Here is a 25,441-nt window from a genome sequence, read left to right as displayed (position 1 = left end):
GCAAACGTGTTCCTTTCTGTCACACGGAAGCGAGTTTGTAGACGTGCAGCTATCCCATTAATTACCGCAGAACTTTATGTAGCCGAAATCGCCTACCCTGAGTGCAACGGGGAGTGATCACGGTCTCGTCAGATAATGCATTGACGTATAAGCGATATTTGGCACCACTTACCTCTCTTCTTCGATATCTTTCTTACCTATTCAGTAAACATTTTCGAGGCTTTTCCTTGGTTGCTTTCTTGCCCACGTGCTGGTGTATGCGACATAGAGGAGACTGGTATACCTTGATAGAAGAGGCGAGCTGTCTCAGAATTGCAGAATGTTGAGCTAGTTGGTAAGGAATCATGATAAAAGAAGGTAGATGTTCATTGTAGAAATTGATAGTAGGCGTTTGTGTTGTCTTTATCTCTTCTCTTGTGTCCGTGTTTGCGCACCTACCATCTTTTATCACGTCTTACTGGTACGACATAAAGCTGAGTTTGTTGGTAAGTAATCGTGATTAGTGAACGTAGGCGTTGACAGTAGCAGTTGATGATCGGCGTTTGTGTTGTCCTGATCTTGTGTGTCCATGTTTGCGCGCCTACCTTCTATTATCACGTCTCGCTTCTAGTCTTCCAGTCTTGCTCGCAAGTTGAAGACTGACGTAGCCAGTCCGGCCGTTTGCGTATTCCTTGAAGAAAGCTAGAGTTGACGTTGTTCTGGAAACCCGAAACATGCTCTCCCGAAAGAAGGTAAAACAATGTTTGGTGATTTGAAGGACAACCAAAACGGCGGTCTTTTCTTTATTTTTCCGTTATTTACAAATATGACAAGGTATGTAATGCCGTTTTACAAAAGAAGAAGGGCTCATTCAGGACTCTCGCGTTGATTCAGCCACAAGACAAAAAACAGTGTGACAACAGCAGTGTTCGATTTGTTTTTTTCACATCACGCACACAAAGACGATATATGAAACACCATTGCGATGTATGCTTGCACACACGAAGAAGGTGAAAAGGAATATACACTGTACACGAAGCTCGTAGCTTCTCGTCAGCACTGCGGGACACTTCGTCGCAGTCATTTATCTGTGGTTTAGTTTGTAATGTATGCAGAGTTGTGTTACGTTATCATGAACCATAAAGTGTAATTAAACATCTTCATGTCGTCAGAAAATTGCCTTGCTGAGTGTCTCTGTGGCCCTGTAGCCTTCTAGGTATTCGTAAGTATGTAAATCGAAGTTTAATGTGGACATGCGGTATACCTAAAGGGTGTATTCGCAAATGATTGGATTAAAGGAAAAATGAAGTAGCCCACAGCCGCGGTTTACTTGCCAACATAGCGCAGGAAAACAAGCCAAATGGCTTGGCTTTAGTAAGCACACCAATGCTTAAACAACCCTCATTAGATGAAACTTCTTGCGAAAATATGTTTTCTCGTTATGTTTAAGCGATGTTCGCGATCTTCCATCGCCATCTGCCTGTATTCTTGCGTTGATTTCGTGTGTTTGCAGTACCGCAAAGAAAGTATTGGTAAATACCTTTGTGGAAATCTGCTGAGGGAGAGAGGCAAACGTAGAAGGAATGAAATATTTAACCTGTGGCGTTAAGGTTAACTAAACATCTAAAACTTCAAAAAGAACAAAACTATACTTATTCCAAACTTGTGAGATTGACCATAAAGGAAAATTAACGTGTTGATTGAAATGGCGATGTATATTTTAAAAATTATATATTGTTTAGGAGATTTTGCCGCTTTTATATAGCGTCAGTTACTCCTTTTCACAGATAATACAATTGGTGAAAATCACAGCCGTAAAAAATTACACATAAACTCCCACCCAAGCACAGTTCACGCAAGTCAGTCGGGTCATAAAGAAAATCACGTGAGCACGTAGTCCATTCACATATCGGCACGAAAAACAACAGAAAATGCAGTCCAGTCACATAACACTACAGTTCACAAACACGGTTCATTCCCATAACACTGGAGTTAACATGAAACGCAGTCACGTGGACCGCGAATATGTTAAAATAACGCTACACATAACATCCAGTCACATAACACTGAAATTGGCAAACTCCACTTAGGAAACGGCGATGTTGTCGTTCCTAACAAGCGCTTATTCTTGTTTTCCGTGTCGTTGCGCAAATGTTCAGGTTATGCCGAAGTTGTCCCGCAGTGTTGCCAGCGGCCACAATTAATATAAATAATTTTTACATTCCCGAAAAAAGGTTGCATGTTATCTAAGCATTCATTGCGCTCAAGTGGAGGGACACCATAAGACATGCATTCAAAAAACTTGAAACCTAATATTTACAACAAACAACTGTGTGAAAGAAAAAGGTGCACAATATTTTTTCAACACTGCATGCGGCTAGGGGCGGGAGATAACAAGAATGTTTGTTGTGACCTCGTTTAACTACGTCGAAATATCGTCTAAATAGGAGGACCCACGGCGTACGTACTTATATGAGCGCTGTCGCGAACTAGACACTTCACTCGACGAAAAAAATATGTTGGCATACAAAGGAAGCCTTTGTACGATAAAGAAATATCTTGCTACTAACTAAAAAGTTCTGCGCAGCTGCTCTGACCGTGTCACCGGATGTTCTGGTGCAATGCGTTGACCCTGCGTGTACAAAGACTATTTCAATTGTGCTGACTGCGTCTTGTTTCGAACATCGTTCCGAAATTTGTTTTACCCGCTTAATGCGACGATCGAGGCGCATTGCTGACTTCCGCGACCCTGTTTGCGTGAACCTGCAATGTTGCCAGATGAGGGAAGCCAGAACTGTAAATGTCCTTCAGAAGGACAAGATATTTCTCGCGAAACGATTTCTAATGCCGGACGTCTCGGCCACACTTTTACGGTCTTGTTTTGGCTGCAAAAGTGTCCCAGAGCTCTTTTTGCGGGGAACGGGAAACGAGATAATTGAAGCGACGCATTAGCGTGAGGGTTTTCATCTAACGGGTACAAAGTCGACGAGCGAGACTGAACAAAGTTTTTTCACGACCACACCGCAACGTTACAGCACAGTATGTATGGCAGAACACGCGCGAGACGTTGGGTCTCACCCTGTAACGGCTGTCCTTTCTACAAGTATAGGAATTGTCCTACCACGCATCACCTCACACCTGCCTACACACGTTTGGCAACTGACGATTACCCTATATAGATTAAACCTTAGCGCCGCCTCTTCAGTTGTCGCGCTGCTGCATACGGCTGGCTGCTACTAACGCTGACGTTAGGCGCCGCGCCTTTGCGGCAGAACCATAGTGGCCGCTACTAACGTTGACGTTAAAGACACCGCGCCCTCGCGGCGGGTACCGTCCGGCACATTTGGCATATGGACGAAGTGTCATCCGCACCGTGTGACGTTGGTTCTCGCTTCGTGTATTTCTCAGTTAGAGCTGTGTGCAAACGGCGACGGGATGAAGACAAAGATATTATATAGGGTATGACACGGGGCACATTAAGTCTACGGGAAAGAAATTTGGTAGGCGTGGTCAATGCGTACGGAAAACGAAAGCGTGTAGGGGTAACCGTTAAACGTAACGCTCGCCGCGCTGACTCGCAGCAGCGACCGCAGGGACACACTATTGATGTTAAGGAACGCAAACGAAGTGAATTAACGTGCGTGCAGAAGTGAACACTCGACTGAAACGTGTGTGGAAAGCATAGAATGCAATCTATACGGCAGTAAATCATAAGTACATATGTACAGCGCGAAGAGTTACGATTTCAGGTGAACGCCTGGCTACCATCTGTCATACGTATATCCTCACGCACCATTCAGAACAGACTTGAGCATAACCGGAGCGTGGCGTTCGAAACAAGTAATAATAATAATAAACAAACGAAATCAGATCGGGCCCTCAAGCGTTTCGCAAGGGCTCCCTGCACAACCGTGCGAAGGTTCAAAATGATAATCTCGAGCTTGTGCTGCCACGATATCGACAGTCTCTGCGATGCCGTCAATCAGTTATCGCATCACCACCTGCTTCCTCTCTGATAGCTTCTGTCTTCAGCAACCTGAAGATTCATTTCCGATGGACCACTTTCTACGGTAGTTTCATTGCATTTTGATTGTTGGAGCTAGCGAAAGTGGCCGTGATGAAAGCAAGCACGCACGCCTCCTCCACAAACGAACGTTATTTTCGTATCCCACAGTTCAGTTCGCGACTTCGTTGAAAGGTTTGATGAGGTGTCTCATTGGCCGTCACATCATACAATAGTTGTAGTAATTGTTGTAATTGATCGACCAAGAATGCGGCCACTGTGGTGACGACTGCGCGTTGTTCACTCCTGGATCATCAAACAGGAGCGTAGCTATAACTATCCGCATGAGCATTCTATTTTCGTGAACCCAGCCACGACTGAGGATAGAACATAATCGATGTAGTAACTTCAAGTGTTATGACCGCACGGCATCACCAACACTCCTAATCTCGCGCAGAATCACAGGGTACACAAACATCAACAAAATGGAGGAGCCTCTCTTTGGAGTAGTGCCAGTGAACGAAGCAAAACACCGGTGATTGACACCGTGGAACGTCTTACAAGCGCCGCGTGAGCTTCATGCATTGCTGAGAACCGCGTTGCATTCACAGGAAGCCAGCTCCATAGTTGTAGCATTCAAACACATATTCGCCATGTGTAGGGTAGCAAACTGGACATAGTCTAGTGAACTTTCTGCCTTTCCTGTATTCCCTCTCTTTCTCGCACACAAATATTGGCGTTGCGCTGTTGTTGCAACAAATGGTTTTATGCTGCCTCAACGGGTTCTCTAAATATCGTAGGTCACTAACTCGTTGAGGCAACATGTTACCGTTGAGGAATGAGCAAGCTGCTAACTAACTCATCGGCAGGCCAGCATAAGAATGCTGTGACTAGTTTGTCGAGGCGCCAGCAGCTCACGAGTTCTCCATGTTGGCGCGTACGCTAAGCGCGATATCTATAGCATATTTAACTCACATAACAGGACAGTAAAGAGCACTGCATCGTGACACGCCAGGCACGCTCGTGGTTGAGCGTAGTAAACTTGCGAACGCCGAGGATCGGGAAAACAGCGGGGTCCGGATGTGTGCTCTGTGGTTTCCGTTTTGTTGCGGATGTGGTGAAACGTGAGAGAAGCGAAGTGCGACGACGACGACGATGGTAGTCCGAGGACGCCCGATGCCCGTGTCCACCTCCGTGGTGGAATCCGTGCGCGTAATTCACGCGGCGTGGCATCACTGGGCGCTCTCGTACATGTGGTCCTTCTTGATGGACATGGAGGCCTTGGCGCCCATGGGAAGCGTCGGTAGCTCCCGGTTCTGCGAGGACACATGGAACGGTGTTTTTAGGCGAAAGCCTCATCAAACGCGAAAATTGACCGTCGGCGTCAACACGTGTGATGCAAGAAATCAAGTGTTGACGTCATCATGACGTTACGGAACGCCATAATTCGTGGCGTCACCATGACCTCATGGCCCACCTTCGACCAAGCGAAGATGTCACGTGATGACTTCACCATGACGTCACATAACGTGACATCATATGGCGATATGGTGGCGTCATCGCATGGCATCGTCGCTTTATGCTCGATACCAACGAGACCAACTTTCCGCCTTAACTGTCTCATCCTCGTCTCCTTTTACGCTAGTAATCATCTCCTGTTATGTCGTCGCTTGGCCAAAGGTGGGCCGATCACGGAGGCAGTGCAAAATCAGGTGATGTGCAGGAAAGCTTGCAATGCCTCCGATCCTGGAGGCAGTGCCAAGCCACGTTATAGGTGCAGAAAGCTTTTGGGTGGGGCGGGGGAGGATCAGCACATCGACTGAGAACAAAAAGAAGACGACGGCTTTCGCCTTCGAGTAGTCTTAGGCGAACACATAAGGGACCCCGTGAGTTCTCGCTGCCAAATCGGCTAATAATAATTTCTGGGGTTTTACGTGCCAAGACCCCCCGATACGATTATACGAGGCAAGCCGTAGTGGAGGACTCTGGAAATTCTCGATCATATGGTGTTCTTTAACGTGCGCTGACATTGCACGGTACACGGGCCTCTAGCATTTCGCTTCCATCGAAAAGTGACAGCCTCGGCCGAGATTGAACCGGCGACCTTTGGGTCAGTAGCCGAGCAGCGTAACCTATATACTACCGCGGCAGACTGCCAACTCGGCTAACGGGAGCGGAGAACGAAGCGAGTGGTTACATAGGGCGTAACCTCGCGCGGTACTTATTGAACCAATAACACCGCAGCGTTGGTATCAACAATAACACTTCGCATTATGGCACATGTTAAAACTTTTCACTGAACCGTATTTTTATACGCGAAAGCACACCTGAGTTTTCTACAGTTTCTTGCATTGTAAGTATTTATTGTACGTTTACCGCGATGCCGCTGTAGTGGACTGTTAAGTACTACGCGCTTTCATCGAAAGTCAGCGGCTTGCTTTATTTAAGTATACTGCCACGAGGCGTCACTGACGTCATGGTGTGCTACTTACCGCTGCAAGACAACTTACAGCGAAAATGTTGGTATTTCACCTACGGTCCTATTTTGCATGTCGCGATACTGTGCTTAGAGAACTCCTCATCGTTAATGAAGAAATTTTCCTCCCTTAAGTTGACAGCAACGGTCCGAAACTCTTCTCCCGAGGCCGTGTCTGGGAGAAATCTATTTCTCATTGCTTGCGCTCGAACAATGTTTTTTAGATATTTAGGTACACACTGGGCTCTTTAGGTACGCATTGGACTAGGCTCTTTAGGGCACATTATGGCTAGGAATGGGCTCTTTAGGTACACGTTGCGCCTATTCGGGTGCTGGAGCTTCAGTGGAGATGGCGAAGCAAAATGTGATGAAGCTGTACACTACTGGTACCAGTTAGTTATTGTAGCTGCGCTTGCTACGAGAACAGCCCGCGTAACTTGATAGCACGCGGTGTTTCGTATACCTGTGCGAGGAACGTCTTCATCTCCTGGTTGACGTTGTGCCTGGCCATCTTGGCCTCGAGCTCCTCGGTCATGGGCAGCGTAGCACAGGGCGCCGGGTACAGCGCGCACGGGTGGTCGGCGGGCAGCGGCGGTGGCTGCACCTCCACGTAGCGCTGCGATAGGCCCGTGTACTCGCCGGCCGCCTGCTGGGCCTTCTCGGCGTGCCGGGCGCTCGTCGATGTCACTGCGCGAAACATCACGGAGTATCACCTCGAGTCCGCGCAGGCTCGGAGGGCAGTTTGTCGACGTAATGTCAAATCCTCATATTGCTGCGGCTGCTCCGCTCAATTTAGACAAGTTGTCTGTCGGTCCCGTCGTAAGAAGTGCAACATACTTTTCCCGTGCATGGAATAAATTATTCCTTTCGTCTGGGAACTGCCAGCCGGACAGCAGTCAAGTGAATTGTTTTGTAATGCACGCTTACTGTGAATGCACCAAGGACATGGACAAAAACGCTGTCACGCTGCTATTCAAGAAACTACGTAGCAGCTTTTTGTTTTTGTCTGAATATTTCTTATAACGCTGTAATGAATCCCAAATAAATTTGGCTTACAGTAAGTAATAGAAAAGAGGAATACCTACATCTCGCCCCCCCCCCCCTTCCTAAAAAAACAAAACAAAAAAAAAACAAGGGTTTTTTTCGATACTACTGAGTTTAAGTCTGAACACGTTTGCGACGTTCAGGCGGAAGAAAAGAACTTTTCCCTCGAAAAGTCTCAGTTACACCGAGTTTTCTAAAAGCGGAGTTTAAGGATCTGCTTCCCAGCAAGGCAGCGGAGACAGGCAGCGAAAGCCAACTCCGCTTCTGTTTCGTTTGGGTGTCGGTTCGCTGTATTTGCAGCTGAGGCAGGGCAAACCACTTCCTTGGCCATTCCTGTGGTCTACAGCATTTTACATATTCAGGCCAATCAGCAACAGTAAAGTTACTGTATAGGCTCCTTTACTGTAAGTAAGACTGGACTCTAAGCTAATGAAACCGACATACAATTAAGCCAAGCAAAGCATAGGGCACATTAGTTGTGGCTTCTTAACGGTAGTGGAATGATTCTTACTTAAATTGAAAGGAATTGAAGTGAACGCAAAATCACCCTCTCCGTCAATGGGATCTGAACCCACAGCCTTCGAATTACACATCCGATGCTCTACCATTTGAGCTACGACTGAGGGAGCCCCCTCGTCCACTTTTTGTAACGTATTTATGTGAAGCAAAGCAGAAAGGCGAGCTAGTTGGTACTGATTAATTCTTGTATAACAGAAGCGCTTAATGTGTGCTTAATGCCTGGGAGTGTTAGCCAGCGGCACTCGTGGTAACTCTAAGTAACACTAGAGTAACACTGAGTAACTCTAAGTAACACTAGAGTAACGCTGAGTAACTCTATGTAACAGTGGAGTACAATGCCGCGTGTCGCGGCCTGAATGTACGGTACGGTCCTCTGTTAAAGGGAACACTCGAATGAACACCTTTCATTTCGTTGGCCCCCTAACGGCTGGTGCATGTGGAAAGATTGTTCGTACATGTTAATAGTCTGTCATAAGGGTTCAGAACTGTCAACCACCAGCAGTGTGTATGCAAATCTAAGCCACAATGCTGTTTGTAGGAGAGCGAAATCCGGACATACCCAGAACGCAAGTGTTCCCTTTATAACAGTCGACCCGTTGTACAAAGAAAAGTCCGTTCTCACTCTGCGGGTGTCCGTCGAGGCCGGCGGCGAACTGCTTGCTGCGCCTCTCCATGGTGCCCGGTGGTGGCTGGAGAGGCGGTTGCGGAGGTCGGCGTTTGATTCGCTGGAGGCATACGCACGTCACGATGACAACGAGCACGATGGTCACCAAGCTGGCCAGCACGGGGATCATGATGAACAGGTTCAGGTAGAGCGGGGTGCTGGCGTCTCCGAAGATCGGGGATTGCATCACACCGCCTGCGTGTACAGATCGGAGGCGATTTTCCAGAGTGAGATTTTGATAGTTCTACCAAATCGTCCGTCCATACCTTAATGTAACGAATTCTGCACTGTCGCTTTCGATGGCACACGACGTCACAGTCCTAAACGTGGACGTTGCGTTAGAAACAAATTGCCCATGACAGGACGCGTATGGTGAAACTGACGAGCCCGACATTAACCGATATCGATTTCAGTTCTTCTCAACGATGAAGTTTAACACCTTCTCAGAAAAGTTTTGTCTTTTGGTGACTCCTCCCGAGCTTGCTTCACCTGTTAGCAGCGAGTGAATGTGGGGAATAAACCTTGGCTTCACTGTGTCACTATGTGCATAGTATCTCCAGTATAGTTCGACTTGCGTGTCACGTGCGCGGGCTAAATCATGAAGTTCAATGTTTCGATTTATGCGTATTTCCTACTGAATAATAATAATCGTTGGGGTTTTACGTCCCAAAACCACGATATGATTATTAGGGACGCCGTAGTGGAGGGTTCCGGAAATTTAGACCACCTGGGGTTCTTTAACGCGCTCCTAAATCCAAGTACACAGGCCTCAGTCATTTTCGCCTCCACCGAAAATGCAGCCGCCGCGGCCGGGATTCGATCCCGTGACCTTACGATCAGCAGTCGAGCACCATAACCACTAAACCACCGTGGCGGCTGCCTACTGAATTCGGGACAGTTATCACGTTAGCCCTACTTTTGCCTTTACATTTTTTTTTTTCGCGATAACTTTCCGGGTAGTAATGAAAAGCAAAAACAAAACGCGTGGTTCGTGAACGCGTGCTGGCTGCGAAAGTAATGGCATACGGTGTTAAACACTACAGCGTGATTGACGTACAGAAAATGCGCATGATTCTAGAGGTTCACATTCAAGACGAGAAATGCAAGAGCTTCATTAACTTGTCTAACTTAATTTACTACTTTGATGCAACGGACTTCACCGGGAAAAAGAGGTAAGAAATAGTTGTTTCGTGTTTTCATAAGTGTAACAAGCTCGCAGAATCTGCAAAATAGCAATTCTAAAAGAAAAATTAAGGTGCTGTACGACACGTGCTCGCAGAACGTTTAACCATTTAGGCATGTTTTCATTTTATTCCCCATTTTCTTCTTGATAGCGAGATAGATCTTTCTTCGGAATGGGGTGAAACGTTCGCATACTTCTCAAATAACTCCGCCATAGGCTGTGTATCGCAGTCGGGCAAATCGCTGCATTTATATGAAGCTGCTCGGTATAGGAAAGAAAAAAAAAGCAATACAGAATCCGGGACATTATTATGCAAGGCGTACTGGCAGGCATCCTGTCCTTTTTTTTTTTTTTTTGAGAATTTTCGTCGCACGGCGGCGTTCGCTATGCACTCCCGAACAAGCTCTTTCGATCCTTTCCAGCTTTATCTTCCGCATGTAATTGAACGCTTTCCGTCGTGAGCTTCCGGTTTGACTTTCATACGAGACCCGACCTAAGCCTCGATTCCCGCGGTTGCCCCACTGACTGAAAAAAGAACGTAACCGCTTAAAACGCTGCTGCATGAAATTCCTCGCGTCAATCGAAGCCTGACATGGTTGGCGTTATGAGCGAAGCTTCAGCGATTCCTTTGGCTCGCTCTCTTGCTTGCATTCTTGCCGACTTTCTTCGGTGTATTGCCCGTTTCCTGCTCAAATGCACAGCACAGACTTTGAGAGCAAAGAGGAAAGCGAGGGAGGAGCTCTGGGTGGTGGTGGCTTGCGTGCGCGGTGGAGCGCGAACGACGTCGGGACCTTTTGACCTCGACCCTGCAGGCGGGCGAAATTCTCGGCTTGTTGTGGGATTTTTTTTTGTGTTCATTGTATATTTTCGTTTCATCGCTGTACAGCTTGACAAGCTTCACCTTTCTCGTTTAAATTATGCCGCGTCATCCATGCGTGTCGTCGCGCACGTCGCTTCGATGAGACTCTAGAAGCTGCGCTCTCTTAAGACTCCTGACGTTAAGCTGGCGTCCGCGCGCAATATCGATAAGGTATACAGTGTTTGTGTCTCACTCTCGTGGCGGTTAAGGGTTCGTTAGTGACAGCGAGCTTGATCTATACGCAACCATTTGTCACGGGGTAAACACTCTTAGACGACTCGGAGTATGAACGAGAACCGGCTGGCTCGCGTTGGAAGGGGTCGAGAAAACACCCGAGGAAAGTTGGAGAGATCTTTAAACTTTCCTTTGCGCGGAAGCTGTGAAAGCGAGGTTGATCCGTGGGATTGCAGTTTCGGATACACTGCGTCGCGCGATGTTTACGAAACGGCTAGCACGGTATGTTCAGCGCTTCCTAAGCAGAAACATCGTGTCAATTATTGGCGACGGATGTTAAATAGCGAGCGCCGCGATCATTGCGTCTTTTACCCTGATATGTATATTGCAGTTGATTCCTGTAATCTAGAACCTGTATTTACTTTTCCATGTAGCTCAGTTCCTCGTAGTGAGGGTCGCAAAGGTTGACAGTGCTGCTAGTTATATTCAGGCGTGGAGGCGTGAAACACTACATTCAGGTACACTTCTCTTGTAGTCGCAGCAATAAGAGCTGGTATGCAGTATCCGCGTCGTTCGGTGACTAAGCGTTGACTGACATACGGCGATGCACTTTATACGCATTATCATTGCGTATTATTATTAACTGCATGTGAGGAGCTGGGCAAGAGTCCGATAGCGCATACTGTAGCGACAGGTAGGGCATGAAGAGAATACGAGATATGCAAGCCCTTTGCTTGAAGAAAGGCTGGCACCTATCCCGTACGTTCTTTAGGCAGCAGTTATTTGTTTTCTCGCAAGCAAGCACGGCGGTGGTTTTCTGCTGCAGAACGTTCTTTGCACATGCCACACTTTTGGTCGTTTCCGTTGGAAAACTGTCGTTGTTTGCGTTCTATAACCCGCGTATACTAAATAACGCCGCTGCAACTGCCTCCTTATATGCACTAAAGTTACGTTTGAGACGGTGACATACAGCAGTGTGGTGGGCACTCACCGGCCTTGTGCGTCCTGACGGTGATGATCTCGCTGGGGTCGCCCGTGCCGTATTCGTTGGTGGCGCTGACGTACAACTGGTAGAGGACGCCGGACTCGAGGCCCGACACGGTGTACGAGGACGTGCGCGAGTCGAGGTTCACCTCTTTCCAGTCCTGGGTGCTCTCTTCGGGCCGATGGTGCAGCACATAACCTGCACAGAGGTGCGTGTTTCGTATACTACGCTGACGCAGATTCCTGTACGCTCTGTGTTGCACGCAACTAGCCGCGTTTGCGTGTGCTCTTCATCATACAGGGATTAACGTTGTGTACTGTTTCGGGAACTCGGTGGCAGGAATTTCCGTTCAGGCGGGAGGGTTAGCAGTCACACATATATAAACCTCTTTGGAAAAGTTCGTAGATGCATGCAGCATACGTTAGTGCATTGAAACCGATGTCATTAGAATTGAACAAAAAGATAATGGCATTTGTGCTGCGTAGCTCTACCCGTCGGCTCGTTACATATTGTGCCCCCTTGCAACTTTTTAATGATACCGCGAGCGTCGACCTCAGGATACGGTAGTTTCTAATATCGGCGGGGAGCAACGCGATCAGCTATACGACGATCAGCGTCACACCGGGCTTTCTTAACGCATGATCGCACAGATAAGGCTGATATTGTGTATGCATCTCTAAGCAAACGTAGCACTACATACGGCGCTCGCGCACGAGTGTGCTCTCTGCGCTTCCGCATCATGTAGGAAATCTCGTTTCTTCTCGCCCACATTAGGCGCTAGCATGGGCAGGTGTCAACGCTCGCGCTATAATAATAAAAATATTGCAAGGCTGTACACTCGCTCACGCGAATACAGTTAGCATACGCTACCTCCTTCGATCACAAGGACGTCCGCAGAGCCCGTGTATAGCCTCACAATGCGCGTTTAGCGCAATGCGTGTTCACCGAATAATTTATGCCTTAGTTAGCGCACGTTGCCGGGATTTACGTCGTCTGCATTGGAGTCGCGCTCCACAGGGCGTAGTGAGCCGATGTGTGACCGACTAGACATCGTGTTGAGCGACACGTGCGTTGAGGGTGTGGCGCCCGATACACACTCTCAACATTAAGTTCCTCAACCAGCTCTCGGAAATGTCGACATTTTCGTGATTGATTGATCAAATGAGCTAGCGCGGCCTAATAACCTCGCGATCAGCCTCGATACATGTTGCTTCCGCAGCTCCGCGATTGTGGTGGCACGTGTGTATAAGAAATGGCCTGGCATGTATACATATCAGCGTGCGCGTATACAATCCACTCGCTCGTACGTGCGCTCGACGGGCAACTGCGAAACAGCGTTCGTTTACCTCTCACTCCGCCGGCGAACTGCTGGTGCCAGGTGACAGTGATGGACGAATGCGTCGTGCCGGAGACGAACACCTTCGGGGGCGGTGGCACATCTGAATAGGAAGAGGAAGAGAAGTCAGCACGTATAGGGAGGGTGAGTAAAAAGTAGATTTGATATAAATATATTCGTGACTGATCACCCTCCGCGAGTCACCACCTGCGGCCGAAAGGCGAATACACGCTGATTGTGCCTAATCGAACGCTTGTCTTCTTCTGGCTCAGCCCATACGTCGAAGGGGCAACTTGTTTTAAAGGGAGTGTTTCAAGAGCTTATGTCCGATCGCTGTTACTGAAGACGGTATTCGGTTTAGTTCATATTCACATGACTGTTTCTCAAATGCGAAGCTTCATAGCGATACTAATGGCGAAACTGTGTTGTCTGTATTAGTGATTAAACCTATAAAAGTTCAGTAAAGAAGAGAAATCGTAGACAAGTCAATTGTTAGATTGAGATCAAACGAAGGCATTGTTGCTGCTATAACAAGGTATAGGTAACATTGCCCAACAATACCCAGCATTAGTAATCACTCAGCCATCTTTCGTCAACGTTGCCAACCCTAGCCGTTTACGAGCCCAACCCTAGCCGTTTACGAGGCAACACTAGTAGGCTCCAACTAGCGCTGGTATGAGCGAAAATGGTAATTTTATTTAGTGAGTATAGTATTCGTCGTGCTCCTTTGCTGAATGTGCGCGGAACAGGTCCCGGAAAACACATTTAAAAAAGAAAAATGGAAAATGGGCGATCGGTTGCATAAAAGCTTAGAATCTAGTGGATTGAGTCCACTTCGGTTGTGTCGTGAAGTCTCAGCACAAGTAGAGAAATCACGCGCTTATCGGCTTAGTGTACGCTTAGCCGTATACCTCCGTCCAGTGTCTTGACGTGCAGCTCGTGCGAGGCGACCCCGGAGCCGGCTGCGTTGTAGGCCTTCACGATGACCGCGTACTCTGTGCCCCGTTGAAGGCCCGTGAGGAAGAACTCGTGGCTGGCGTTCGGCCGGAACTCGCTGGTGCGGTACGAGTAAGGCTGGCCCGACGACGTCGGCTTGTAGCCGATGTAGTAGCCCAGCAGGTCGCCATTCCATTCGTCGGGCGGTGGAGGCTGCATCGAAGATGAGTGAATCCGAGTTGGCATGTTTGACCTTGTGTACCGTGCTATGTCATGCGATACCCGCGTTCATCCTCGTAATCGCATACGTTCTTCTCGACATTGTAGGGCTCTGCATTAAAAGAAACAAAAAACTCACAGGGTCTCTTTGCATTCAACTAAGACGACTCGAACGCGAAAGCCCTGTTCTTTTTCTTCTCAGTCAATGTAATTCATTTCATTCATTTCATTTATTGATTTATTTACAACAGTAGTGTTGCGGGAGGCCAGAAGAAAAAAAAATGGCCGCATGTCTGCGTGCTTCGCTGCAAATGTCGTCGAAAGACGATAGTCTTCTGCCGGCCATTTCTACGCTGTTTCAGCACAGCCTAAGAAACACAAGCATTTTCAGCGCAGCCTAAGATACGCTAGGATCTTTAGAATTACATATCTATGTATTTTCTAGTAAAGGAACACACCACCTAATACTTACGTATTGATGTTGCGCCTCAGATATGTGTAATATTTGCTTTTTGATTGACAATGTTCACAAGTATGAACGCAGCTACCAGTTCAAGATGGCTGGGCGTTCAGCAAGTGCTTAAACTTTGGCCGGGTGGCTGAATCGTGTGACAGACAGACAGACCAAAATTTCTGCGTTCAAGTATCCCAACAAAGACTATTGTCTTTAAAAAGCTGATCAATCAGCTTGATGGTGTCCTGGCCACCCTACACGTATGTCAGCGTAAACGGTGGCTACAAACAAGAACAGCAAAAAAAAAATGCGAACATAATATATTGCACATGGCTCATTTATATGCAAGAAAGAAGTGTGCTTGCATAGACAACATAAAGAAACTTTCTTTTCGATTGAGAGACAACGAAAACGAAACAAATAGACGACAATGTTTGGAAGGCAAGTTCATGACAAGGATATTGTGGAGAACAGTCTCAGTAGTTATTTAAATGAGGTTTCTGTGATGTTAAAAAGCTGCTCTTTACTAATTCTATTTAGCAATGCTGGTAGCGTGAACCTAAGCATTTGTTTACCGTAATTAGTGCGACATTTCCCAATTTGCCATTCTTCTGGTTTGCGTATCTTGTACTTTACTAAAGTGGCCTGTAATCCTGCTAGAGTTTGTAGAGTACAATTTTTTTCTCATTAAACTAGATTTATACTGGCTACATAGATTATAGTTAAAGATGGACTTCACCGGGACAATGTTGTGTCTTATGAAGAGGTCATTGGTGTGTGAGAGGTGTGAAACCTTGCATGCTAATCGAACCACACGTTTTTGATCTTCCCCCGCCCCCCCTCCGAAACCTTTCTGAAACTAACGTGGTTTTGCACTGCCTCCAAGATCGGAGGCATTGCAAGCTTTCTGCACCTCACCTGGTTTTGCACTGCCTCCGTGATCGGCCCCACCTTTCACCAAGCGACGACGTCATGTGATGACGTTGCACATTTTGGTGATCTGTGACGTCATAATGACGCCATCACGTGATGATTTTTGCGTCACCTGTGTTACGCCGACGCCGCGGGACGCCGACCGTCAAATTTCGCGCTTGGTGAGACTTTCGCTTTAATAAATTTACATTTTAAAGACGATAGTCTTTCTTGGGGAACTTAAACGCAGAATTTTTGGTCTGTCTGTCTGTCTGTCTGTCTGTCTGTCTGTCTGTCACCCGATTCGGCCACCCGGCCAAAGTTGAACCACTTGCTTACCGCCCACCCATCTTGAACTGGTACGGCTGTTCATACGTGTGAACGTTGTCGATCAAAAAGTAAATATTACGCATATCTGAGGCGCAACATCACTAAGTAAATATTAGGTGGTGTGTTCCTTTAACAGAAAATACACAGATACGTAATTCTATAGACCCTAGTTTCTTAAGCTGCGCTGAAAATGTGGCTGCGCTGAAAATGCGACGCGCCAACGAAAGCCCTCTGCCTCGGAGGAAGGAAAGAACTTTCCTCCTCCGTGCCCTCTGCACAAGCTCGTTTCCCGACGTATTGCCAGATGGCGCCCATATCTCACGCAGCGCTCCTCTATCGTCTTTCGACGACATTTGCTAAGATCATTGAAAGGCTTCATTTGTTATGACCATGTAGTGGCGTAGCCAGAAATTTTTCAGTGAGTGGGAGGGAGGGAGGGAGGGTCGCCCACCTCTTATGTATGTTCATGCGTTTGTTTGTTTATATGTGTGTGTGCGTATACACATGCAGAACTTGAAAATTTCGGGGGGCGGGGCGGTGTGTTGAACCTCTCACCCCACCCCCCTGCGTGCCTATGCCAATGCTTATGACGTGCGATTGTGATGCGGTCGCAACTTCGACTGCTTTACGCTTGGCATTGTATTCGGTGTTTACGAGTGTCCTTGGTTGCTTGCCCATCCTTGGCGTCCTGAAACTGCCCCGGCCGAAATGTGACCACAAAGTCACTTACAACTGTTGTGTGATGAAAACCTTTGTTCGCGCGTCGGGAACGATAAGACAAGTATCGATTAATTTGGTTGTGGTTATATCGATATGCTCACTTTCCGAAAACCACCGCTGCCGCTCTTTGGTCTTCGCCAACCTCAGCCGTTATTCTAACTTTTTTTTTGGATTCTTAGTTCTAGCCGTTGTTCATAAAATAAGACGAATAAAAATGACCTTTATATCAATGAAACTGGCCCAAACGAACGCGATTTCATTGATTTCTCATCAGCACCCGATTTCTTTCCTCCGAATTCCAGGCTTCATTTACGAAAAGAAGTAGAAAAAATACGTAAGGTTGCTAAAAAAATTGTAAACTTATCCAAGAAAAGTTAATCGCCTCACTTTTACCGAGAGGTGGTCAGCAACTATGTGCCCTCTAAAAGACCCTGTGAAAGCTTATCTCATCCTTACAATGTACATGAGGTTGTATATATTGCGCATTATTCGGGTTTTCAATATTGCCCTGTTCCAAACAAATGGCAAGAAGTACAACATCCGACCGCTTGGTTACTTTCTGAACTTTGTATTTTTGCCTGTCTTTGGATAAATATATGCGATCGACCGGTCGTCGAGCTGTTATTTCGCTCAGCCCCCACCGTACACTCATGTGGTCAAATATATTAAAAAGGAAAAGTATCAGACACTCTCTATTATACATATGAACCTTTGCACAGTAGAATAATGTGATTGTTCAGTTTTCGAGCAAACGTGCGTCCTTGACTGTATACCGTCGGGCTGATTGTACAGACGCGGTGTGAGAACGTCATTTCAAGGTGAAATAGGCGCAGAGAGTGAGATCGACTTGCCTTCCAGGAAACGCGCACGGTACTTGGCCCCCTGGCTTCAACATGGAAGTCGGTTGGCGCTGCGCTTGGCTCTGCAATGTCGATGAAGAAAAAAAAAATATTAGAATACATGTAGTAATGAAGGTCGAACGTTTGAACATAGGACAGGCGTCAAGGTGATTACATGAAAGACGGACGCGTACTTATCATTCCGTGTATTTTAGTGGCGCTAATCTCTTCACTTAATCGTAATGCGAGGTACAATGTACGGAGTGGTTCTAATGCAAGTCTTCGAATACTTAATGGCTCCCTCTTAAAGAAATCAAGCAAAAGATTCGAACAATCGCTTATCTGTAAATGTGGAGAGTAATCGTAATCTACCGGACACCTGCAAGCGCAACTGAATTATGCAAAGCGAGTTCGTATTCAGTTCGTATCACAAACAGGCTGTCTACGACCTTCAGATAACGAGCTCGGAGAATCTTGCCGATTTTACCAGTGCTTGCGTTCTACGACCATGAAATACAGTCGTCGTTGTGTCCGTGATAAATTTTTGGAAGGTTAGATTCGGGAAAAGCAAAATAGTGTACAGCAGACGCATCAACTGTAGCAGCCCCGAGTCTTCAATTTTTTTTTTTTTTTTTTGCGTAAGGTCTGTTACCGTTTGCCCCATTCGATGCAAAATAGAGGACGACAAGCGGCGACTGTTGTAAATATTTCTGCGGATTTGAGAGTCGGGTGAGTACTACTGCGCTACCTTCTTCGCCCGTGTGCAGCTTGACAGGTGTCGAGGCCAGACCGACGCCGACTGAGTTTTCGGCAAGGATGCTCAGATGATAGGTGGAACCGGGATGCAGGTCTCCCACCAGAGCCGATGTCTGCGATCCGGGCACGGCCACTTCTTGAAGCCTGTGCGCTGTGCCTGCGGTTGTAGGAACAGTGAGACCTATCGGTTAAGTTGAGAGCCGCGAGAGAACAAACCTGGTTGCTAACCGCTGTGACAAAAAACAACAACAGAAGAAACAGAGAAAATATGCACACTCTGTCCAACTGTTCAAAAAAATTCGAAAACAATCAGTGCGAGCTTCGCGCTCAACGCGACTGTTAGAAAACAAACACTTTGATCACATGGGGTTTAATATGTAACGGAATACGCGGGAATTCGCCTGATCGATATTTAAGCTACTCCTGATTGAAGAGCCTGTGGCCTGCTTCGCATGCAGTGGACAAAATATTGATTCCCTACACCGTTGCTACGCGATAGCGCAAGTCAAGCCGAACAGCTTTAGAGAGAGACGTTGAATGTGCTCTTTCATTGTGAACAAGGCATTCTTGTGTGGATCAAATCTTCACTGTCTTCAACATATATTTAGCTGGGATACGAGTGTTAGTCATCTTTTAGTCAGAGGCACAGGTGACCAATAGGCCTAATAATAATAATTGTTGGGGTTTAACGTCCCAAAACCGCGATTATGAGGGACGCCGTAGTGGAGGGCTCCGGAAATTTCGACCACCTGGGGTTCTTTAACGTGCACCTAAATCTAAGTACACGGGTCTCAAGCATTTTCGCCTCCATCGACAATGTGGCGGCCGCCGCCGCGGGGATTCGATCCCGCGACCTTCGGGTCAGCAGAAGAGTACCATAACCACTCGACCACCGTGACGGGTTGACCGATAGGCATACGTATTACGCGGCCATTGAAAGAAACGCGAACAGCGCGGCATCTACATTCTCTGCAGTTTCGCATTTCTATTCAAGTGGTTGTAGCCTGAATTGTAATAAAAAGCCAATAGAGTCATCCATGATGCCCACTCTAGCATTTTTTTATTGCCGCCAAGGTCAGAGCGCGATGAAAACAGCCCACCGCGCTGTTCGCGTTTCTTTCATTCCCCATTGTACGCGATCCGAAGCGAACGCAGTGCGCTCTTTCAGGCCAAGCGCATTGACGACGACAAGGTTGCCAGAACTCTTAACATTTTGACTTACTTTTCATCAGCATTATCGTGCGCACTTGACTTGTAGTTTTCCTATCTTTCTACTGCGTTCTGTCTCTTTTCCGAGCTTTTTCCTCTATTGTTTTATTGTGCGCATATATTTAGCCTCTTCATGTTGGACCATGTCATATTCATCAGTGGTCGGCCTGTGCGGGAGCGCGAGCTTGTTGTGGTGTTCTCGTTTCTTAGGTAATTTCCTTGCGGCGCTTGGCACAGTGTAAATATTGTCTTTTTTCAATTAGCGCCTGTTCGCGAAGTGCGCGACATTCACGGTTGCGTCGTGCGAAGATAAGCAGCATAAATTAACATGTAGGCAGCTTCTGGAGAGGGATGTGAGAGCGATGACATAATATGTGCACACGACGTACGCTCAATTTATCGAAAAACAGATGAAGAAACCAAATATGTTGTTAGAACAAGCACCTGTGTTTACATCCTTCCAAATTTCAGACGAGACGTTAATGACGAACTTGGCCTTTCATCTGTGCCTTTTTGTCCCGTCTACATGTTTCATACTTGCATGACTCTTTGATGATGATGATGATGATTGCCTTTATGAATGGCTCACAACCACTCTGGGGGATTGGCCAAGAAACGAATAATTTCTTGACAACCATTTATCTTTTTTCAGAACAGCTTGTGAGAAACACTTGGAGCTTCAAGAAGGCGTGTTAAGGGTGTGCTATGGCAAGAAAGAAAAATATTTTAAGAACAAAAAGGTGAGGTCGGCCGAAGCTCCAGCATGCTGTCATTTTCTGAAGTACCTGCTGGAGGGAAGTTGGGGGGGGGGGGGGGGGGAGAGATGAATTCTGAAATAGTTATGAAGCACAATGATAAAGCAGAATATACGAATAAGAAACGGAAATTGGCAACTACCCGTCTGTAGCACGAAGCCACAAGGAAACCCATACGGACTTCTCAGAAAGAAATGTTGTTAGTACCCGAATTATTCGTCCTGGTCCGGGGATCGAACCCGCGACCAACGCCTTTCCGAGGCGGTCGCTCTACCAATTGAGCTAAGCAGGTAGCTATAGCAATTGACAGCGCGAGGGCGAATCGATCGACAACTCGAAGCGCACGGGCACAGTATACAGGTGGAACCGGAATGCGGGATCGCCAGAACCGATTCGTCATATACGAGTAGATGCAGAGAAATACAAACAAGACAGAAAGAAGTCCAGCAAAGATGGAGGCTTGAAGATGTGGAAATATTTCTGAACAAGTGGTGTCGCTGGAGCTTCAGCGATACCCACTGTTCCAAGAATTTTTTCATCTCTAGATGCAGAGAAGGTATGTATAATTTCTTACGAAGCTCACCGGAGTCCTTCCAGTATTGTATGACGTATTTGGCGACAGGGCTGTTGCCGCTGTATGGCGGAGACCAACTGACGCTCGCTGAGCGGCTCCACGTTTCGGAGACCTTGACATCTTGTGGCTGACCGGGAACCTCTGCGGAAGAAGTTGCGAATGTTGAGGGACAATTATGACAGCGTTTTTTTTTTTTTCAGTACATCCATTCTTGCGAGTCGCGTGTGCCCACTCTGGGTTCCGCTCTCGCCGAATTTGAAACACACTGAATTCATCGGGCAAGATTGCCGAAGTCTCGAAGTACCTCTGTACAATTTCTTAGTGGTTTGTTGCACACCTGAAGTTAACAAGCTATAAACAGTAACACTAGTCTACGCAAGCTTGTCGACAATGAACCCAGCGGCACACAGAGTATGTCGCCAAGTTAAAAAAAAATATTAGCGTCGGCCGTGGTGGCGAAGTAGCTACGGTGGTCGGCTGCTGACCCAAGGACGCGGGTTCGATCCTGGCCGCGGCGGTCGCATTGCGATGTTGGCGAAATGCCAGAGGCCCTTATACTTTGCGATGTCAGTGCACGTTATACGACCCCTGGTGGCCGGAATCATCCGGAGCCATTCACTACGGCGCGCCTCATAATCATATCGTGGTTCTGGCTCGGAGAACCCAGAAATGAATTATTACTTCTGTACAGCTGTCGACAGAAGGCTTGAAGTTGATGCATTTACTGGTTGCATATCGAGCTGTATAAATGTAGCATATTTGTAACTATATTGACAAAGTGAAAGTAATATTAAAACAAATATAATTTGGTGAGAAGTTGTCACTGTTGTTGTTTAACATTTTCCGACGCTGAACGGTTAGAAATTTTGTTGAGTAATGTGGGCGGCTTCTTCCAGCGGTCAGCGGTCAGGAGTTGAAGGATTAAGCAGCGTTAGTATAAAGTGATCTGCGCTTATCATTCCGTTTCATAAGGTCGCCTAATTCTCTAAGCCCGGCGTAAACGTTCGGCTTCTTTGCGTTCAGACATCTGCTTCTGGAATGCCTGGTGCGTGTTTTACAATAGCAAACCTAGGCAGTTTTGCGTCACTGACAGTATACGGACAACTCCCTCTCAGTGACATTGGCTCTCTCAAGGTGTTTGTGATATATGAACACGTTCTTTGCAGTGGGCTCATTGAGCACGAGGTCCTAAAAACAAACACGCAAAAACAAGAAGAGTAGTCATACCGACGACCAACAACTTGCTGGTGCGTTCGTCGTGGCCAAACTCGTTCTCGGCGCGGCAGGTGTAGACTGCGCCGTCGCTGCGCTCCGTGCTGGAAATGAACAGCTCCGAGCGCAGGCCGCTGTCTGTCATGGTCTCGAATATTTCCAGCCTGAAAACACAGAACGATAACGACCTTTGAGTGCGTGCAGCGGAAGTCATTCCGCGGCGAATGACAGGGGGCGCTGCTCTGGCATTCCTGTTTTACCCAGGCGACGTGTAAAGTTTGTGGAGAGTACTCGTTGAGTGCGGACGTTTCTTCTCCTTCGGCGCATCGCGCCAAACAGCGTGTTAGGGCTGGCCGGCGTCCCCACCGGTCGCGTTGGTCACCGCCGGTCTTCGCCTGCCGCTGCGCCGGGACTACCAGCCCGCAACACAGCACTCATGTTTCCCGACGTATTGCCAGATGGCCCATATCTCACGCAGCGCCTCTTCTATCGTCTTTAGACGACATTTGCAGCAAAGCACGCAGATACGCGGCCAATTTTTTGTTCTTCATTTCATTCGTCTTACTTTCGTGTTGTCTTCTTTTTTTCGTGATTGTGGTTTTGAAGCACCTCGCTGGCAACTCACTGGTCCAGTCAGAAAAGAATACGCGGTAGCGATAGCAACATCAGCTGCTCCGTGGGATGGTTCAGATAAACGCATCTATAGAGTTTCCTACAATTACCTAGAGGAAACTCTGGCGCTGCGATCGTTCAGCCACCATGGGAATGATGGGTAGTACACGGATTTGCCTAATCTTCGTGCTTACGGCTTCGAACGCACTTGTGGCTTTGTTTATTGCTTTGTTTTGGCTTTCGTTTCGAATAAAATAATAGACCGTTGTGAACTTCGTGACCAGATTTGAATTGGTGAGCCTAAAACGGATAAAGTGGTGAAGTGGAACTGCTGACTTTTGCTGAACTTCGTTTTGCAACAAAAAGGATGCAGGCGACGTGGAGCCAAAGGAGCCGAAAGAACGAAGTTTAGACAAATCCGTGTACTACCCATCATTCCCATGCTGGCTAAAGCGGTATGCGTTGCAGCTCCCATGGACACTAGCGCCAGAGTTCCCTTTACTAAATATTGTAGGAAACTCTATGAACGCATCCAATTAGCCTAGGCCTAACCTAAGCCTAAGAACAATCTATAACCTAACCTAAACCTATAATCCTAACCAAAGCATAAAGACAACCTGACAAAACCTTAAACATTGACACTGTAATCGAAAGGTGCCGTTCTTTTATTGCCGATCCATTCATCCACGGAAACCAAGACACTTGAATCCTCGTACGGCCCTAACCTAAGCTTAAGCCTATCCGAAGGCTAAAAGACAGCATAACCTGACAAAACATTAGACATAGCCTAACCGTTGATGTTGTGATGGAACGATGCCGTTACTTGACTATCGATGCATTTAGCGACCACAACCACGACACGTGAATCACCATGCGGTCTCACGCCCGCAAGTCGAGTGGCTGAGGTTCTTTTCTCATGACGAGACTGGTGCTGGAGTCTCGCGAACGCAACCGCAGCTTGAAAAGCAATACGGTGCCTACCGACCCGTGGCCCGGAGACTGCAGGAGAGGCGGCGGAGGAGGAGACGGCGGTTCGCCGTTGCCTTTCTCGAATTGGTTTGGCCTCCGTCTCACTTTACACTCGCAAGCGGCTGGCATGCATGTCAAGACAGCGAAGAAGCGAACGGGGTTGAAGAGCGCGTCCTTCGCCTTCTGTCATCCCCCACTGGCGACGCGCCAAGAGCGAGACGACGCGGTATAGGAACAAGCATATGGTTTTGCCGGTGGTTCCAGATGCTGAGCGCTTCCATTACCGGCTTCACATCGCCACTTGTGTTGGCGTTTTCAAAGTGGGCACGCTAATTTTTCGTTAAGCAAATCATGTTCAAGATAAAGAACAGGGTCTTGTTTCGCTGAACCTGTGTACACTTTAATAAAAATAAATATAATAAATATTACCCACTACTGTTTCTGGTGAGTCGTGACTTCTGGCATATATCATTCTCTTTAAATATACGTGAACTCTCTTTTAGAAAATCGCGCCTTCCACGACTTTCCGAAGGGAGTATAACGATCCCCGAATAGAGTTCGCGTGTGTCATTAAAGAGGGCTATATGTGGCAGGTCAGCACTCGCGAAAACGAGTAATAATACCCTTTCTTTTCTTAGTGTGTAGGCGTTTTCGGATCAGTCGCCCTCGCCCAAACCTCCTTGCCCTCGCCACACGCAGTGTTTCTTGACAGCTGTCCTGTAGTGTTATCGGAATGCTTTTATTCTTGTGTGGCGGGAACAATTAAGATCGCTTATGGTAATGGTGCGTTAGCATCTCGCCTGAAAAATTGTGCTTCCTTCTACGTGGCTTTTGAGATCGGCTTCGGCAGCGCGACGACATCAAACAATGTTGACTCAATGAATACACCAGGACGCACGAACGCCGACGTGCGAGTGCCACTATACCAGACACCTAAGTCAAGGTTTATAGGGTCGCCTCCAACTTTCTTTTTTCCTCTGCAGAGTTTAAGAACTCTCTCGGCACATCCGTCATCTACGAGCAAGCTCCGGCGGTTTCGTAGGGTCAAAAATATTCGCGGAATGATTCAACACGCTGGCGTCTTTATTTGGGCTCGACGCGTTCATGCCCGCACATTAAGGCGTCGCTCACGTCGAGTTGTTGTTGAGGGTGTCACTAACGTTGCGAGCCGCTTGTGCGGGGCGTTGAACAGAAAACACGCTAATGCGTGCCTTTGAATGAAAGGTTGCCGAGAAGAATGCCGCTTAATGCCTTGACGACGCCCGTGGGAGAATCTCCATTTTGTGAATGGCGGCGGCGGAATGTTCTGGCACGGTGTTCCGTATCGACGCACACAGTAGATGCAAATTTTTTACAGCGGACCTGTTAAGCTTTTCGTTATGCCGTGCGGAGTCGACAAGAAACTATCATATCAGCGGCCGGCGCGCCCTCTCTTCTTCATGGCGTCTGGAAACACCTCATCGTTCGCTTGTTTTGATTCGCATTACACGAGATTGCCAACGGAACGTTTTCATAAATTTGCCGCGATATTGGCATTACGAACACTTATTAACGTTGACACATTTGTGCACTGTGCTCAGCAGACTTGCGTCTTTCGTGCGTTTTGCCGCCTACTTGTTTTGGGAAGCTGCTGTTGCCGTCAAGGAGGAATGGTCGATTCGGGTAACCTTCTACAATTTTGTTAAAGACAGTTTTATGGCGGCATTTTTGTAGTAACAATGG

At 47.3% G+C, this 25,441-nt stretch overlaps 1 protein-coding gene across 1 annotated transcript in view; it reads right to left on the bottom strand.

Annotated features, from left to right (window-relative positions):
* Positions 1–742: 742 nt before the first annotated feature.
* The window catches only part of LOC119396416 (Down syndrome cell adhesion molecule-like protein Dscam2), a 42,677-nt gene continuing 17,978 nt past the window's right edge, over positions 743–25,441 (bottom strand). The window contains exons 6-15 of the mRNA XM_037663627.2: positions 22,154–22,302; positions 20,936–21,067; positions 18,381–18,545; positions 17,645–17,715; positions 14,134–14,371; positions 13,233–13,325; positions 11,893–12,084; positions 8,644–8,880; positions 6,922–7,145; positions 743–5,298 (exon numbers count right to left, since the gene is read on the bottom strand). Of these exons, the coding sequence (XP_037519555.1) occupies positions 5,215–5,298; positions 6,922–7,145; positions 8,644–8,880; positions 11,893–12,084; positions 13,233–13,325; positions 14,134–14,371; positions 17,645–17,715; positions 18,381–18,545; positions 20,936–21,067; positions 22,154–22,302 (1,585 nt within the window). The 3' untranslated portion in view covers positions 743–5,214. The remainder of the gene's footprint in view (positions 5,299–6,921; positions 7,146–8,643; positions 8,881–11,892; positions 12,085–13,232; positions 13,326–14,133; positions 14,372–17,644; positions 17,716–18,380; positions 18,546–20,935; positions 21,068–22,153; positions 22,303–25,441) is intronic.

The sequence above is a fragment of the Rhipicephalus sanguineus genome, chromosome 6 (assembly GCF_013339695.2).
Source record: "Rhipicephalus sanguineus isolate Rsan-2018 chromosome 6, BIME_Rsan_1.4, whole genome shotgun sequence".
Taxonomy (NCBI): domain Eukaryota; kingdom Metazoa; phylum Arthropoda; class Arachnida; order Ixodida; family Ixodidae; genus Rhipicephalus; species Rhipicephalus sanguineus.
Note: the sequence above shows the minus strand (reverse complement) of the source record. Positions and strands in the feature narration are given on the sequence as shown.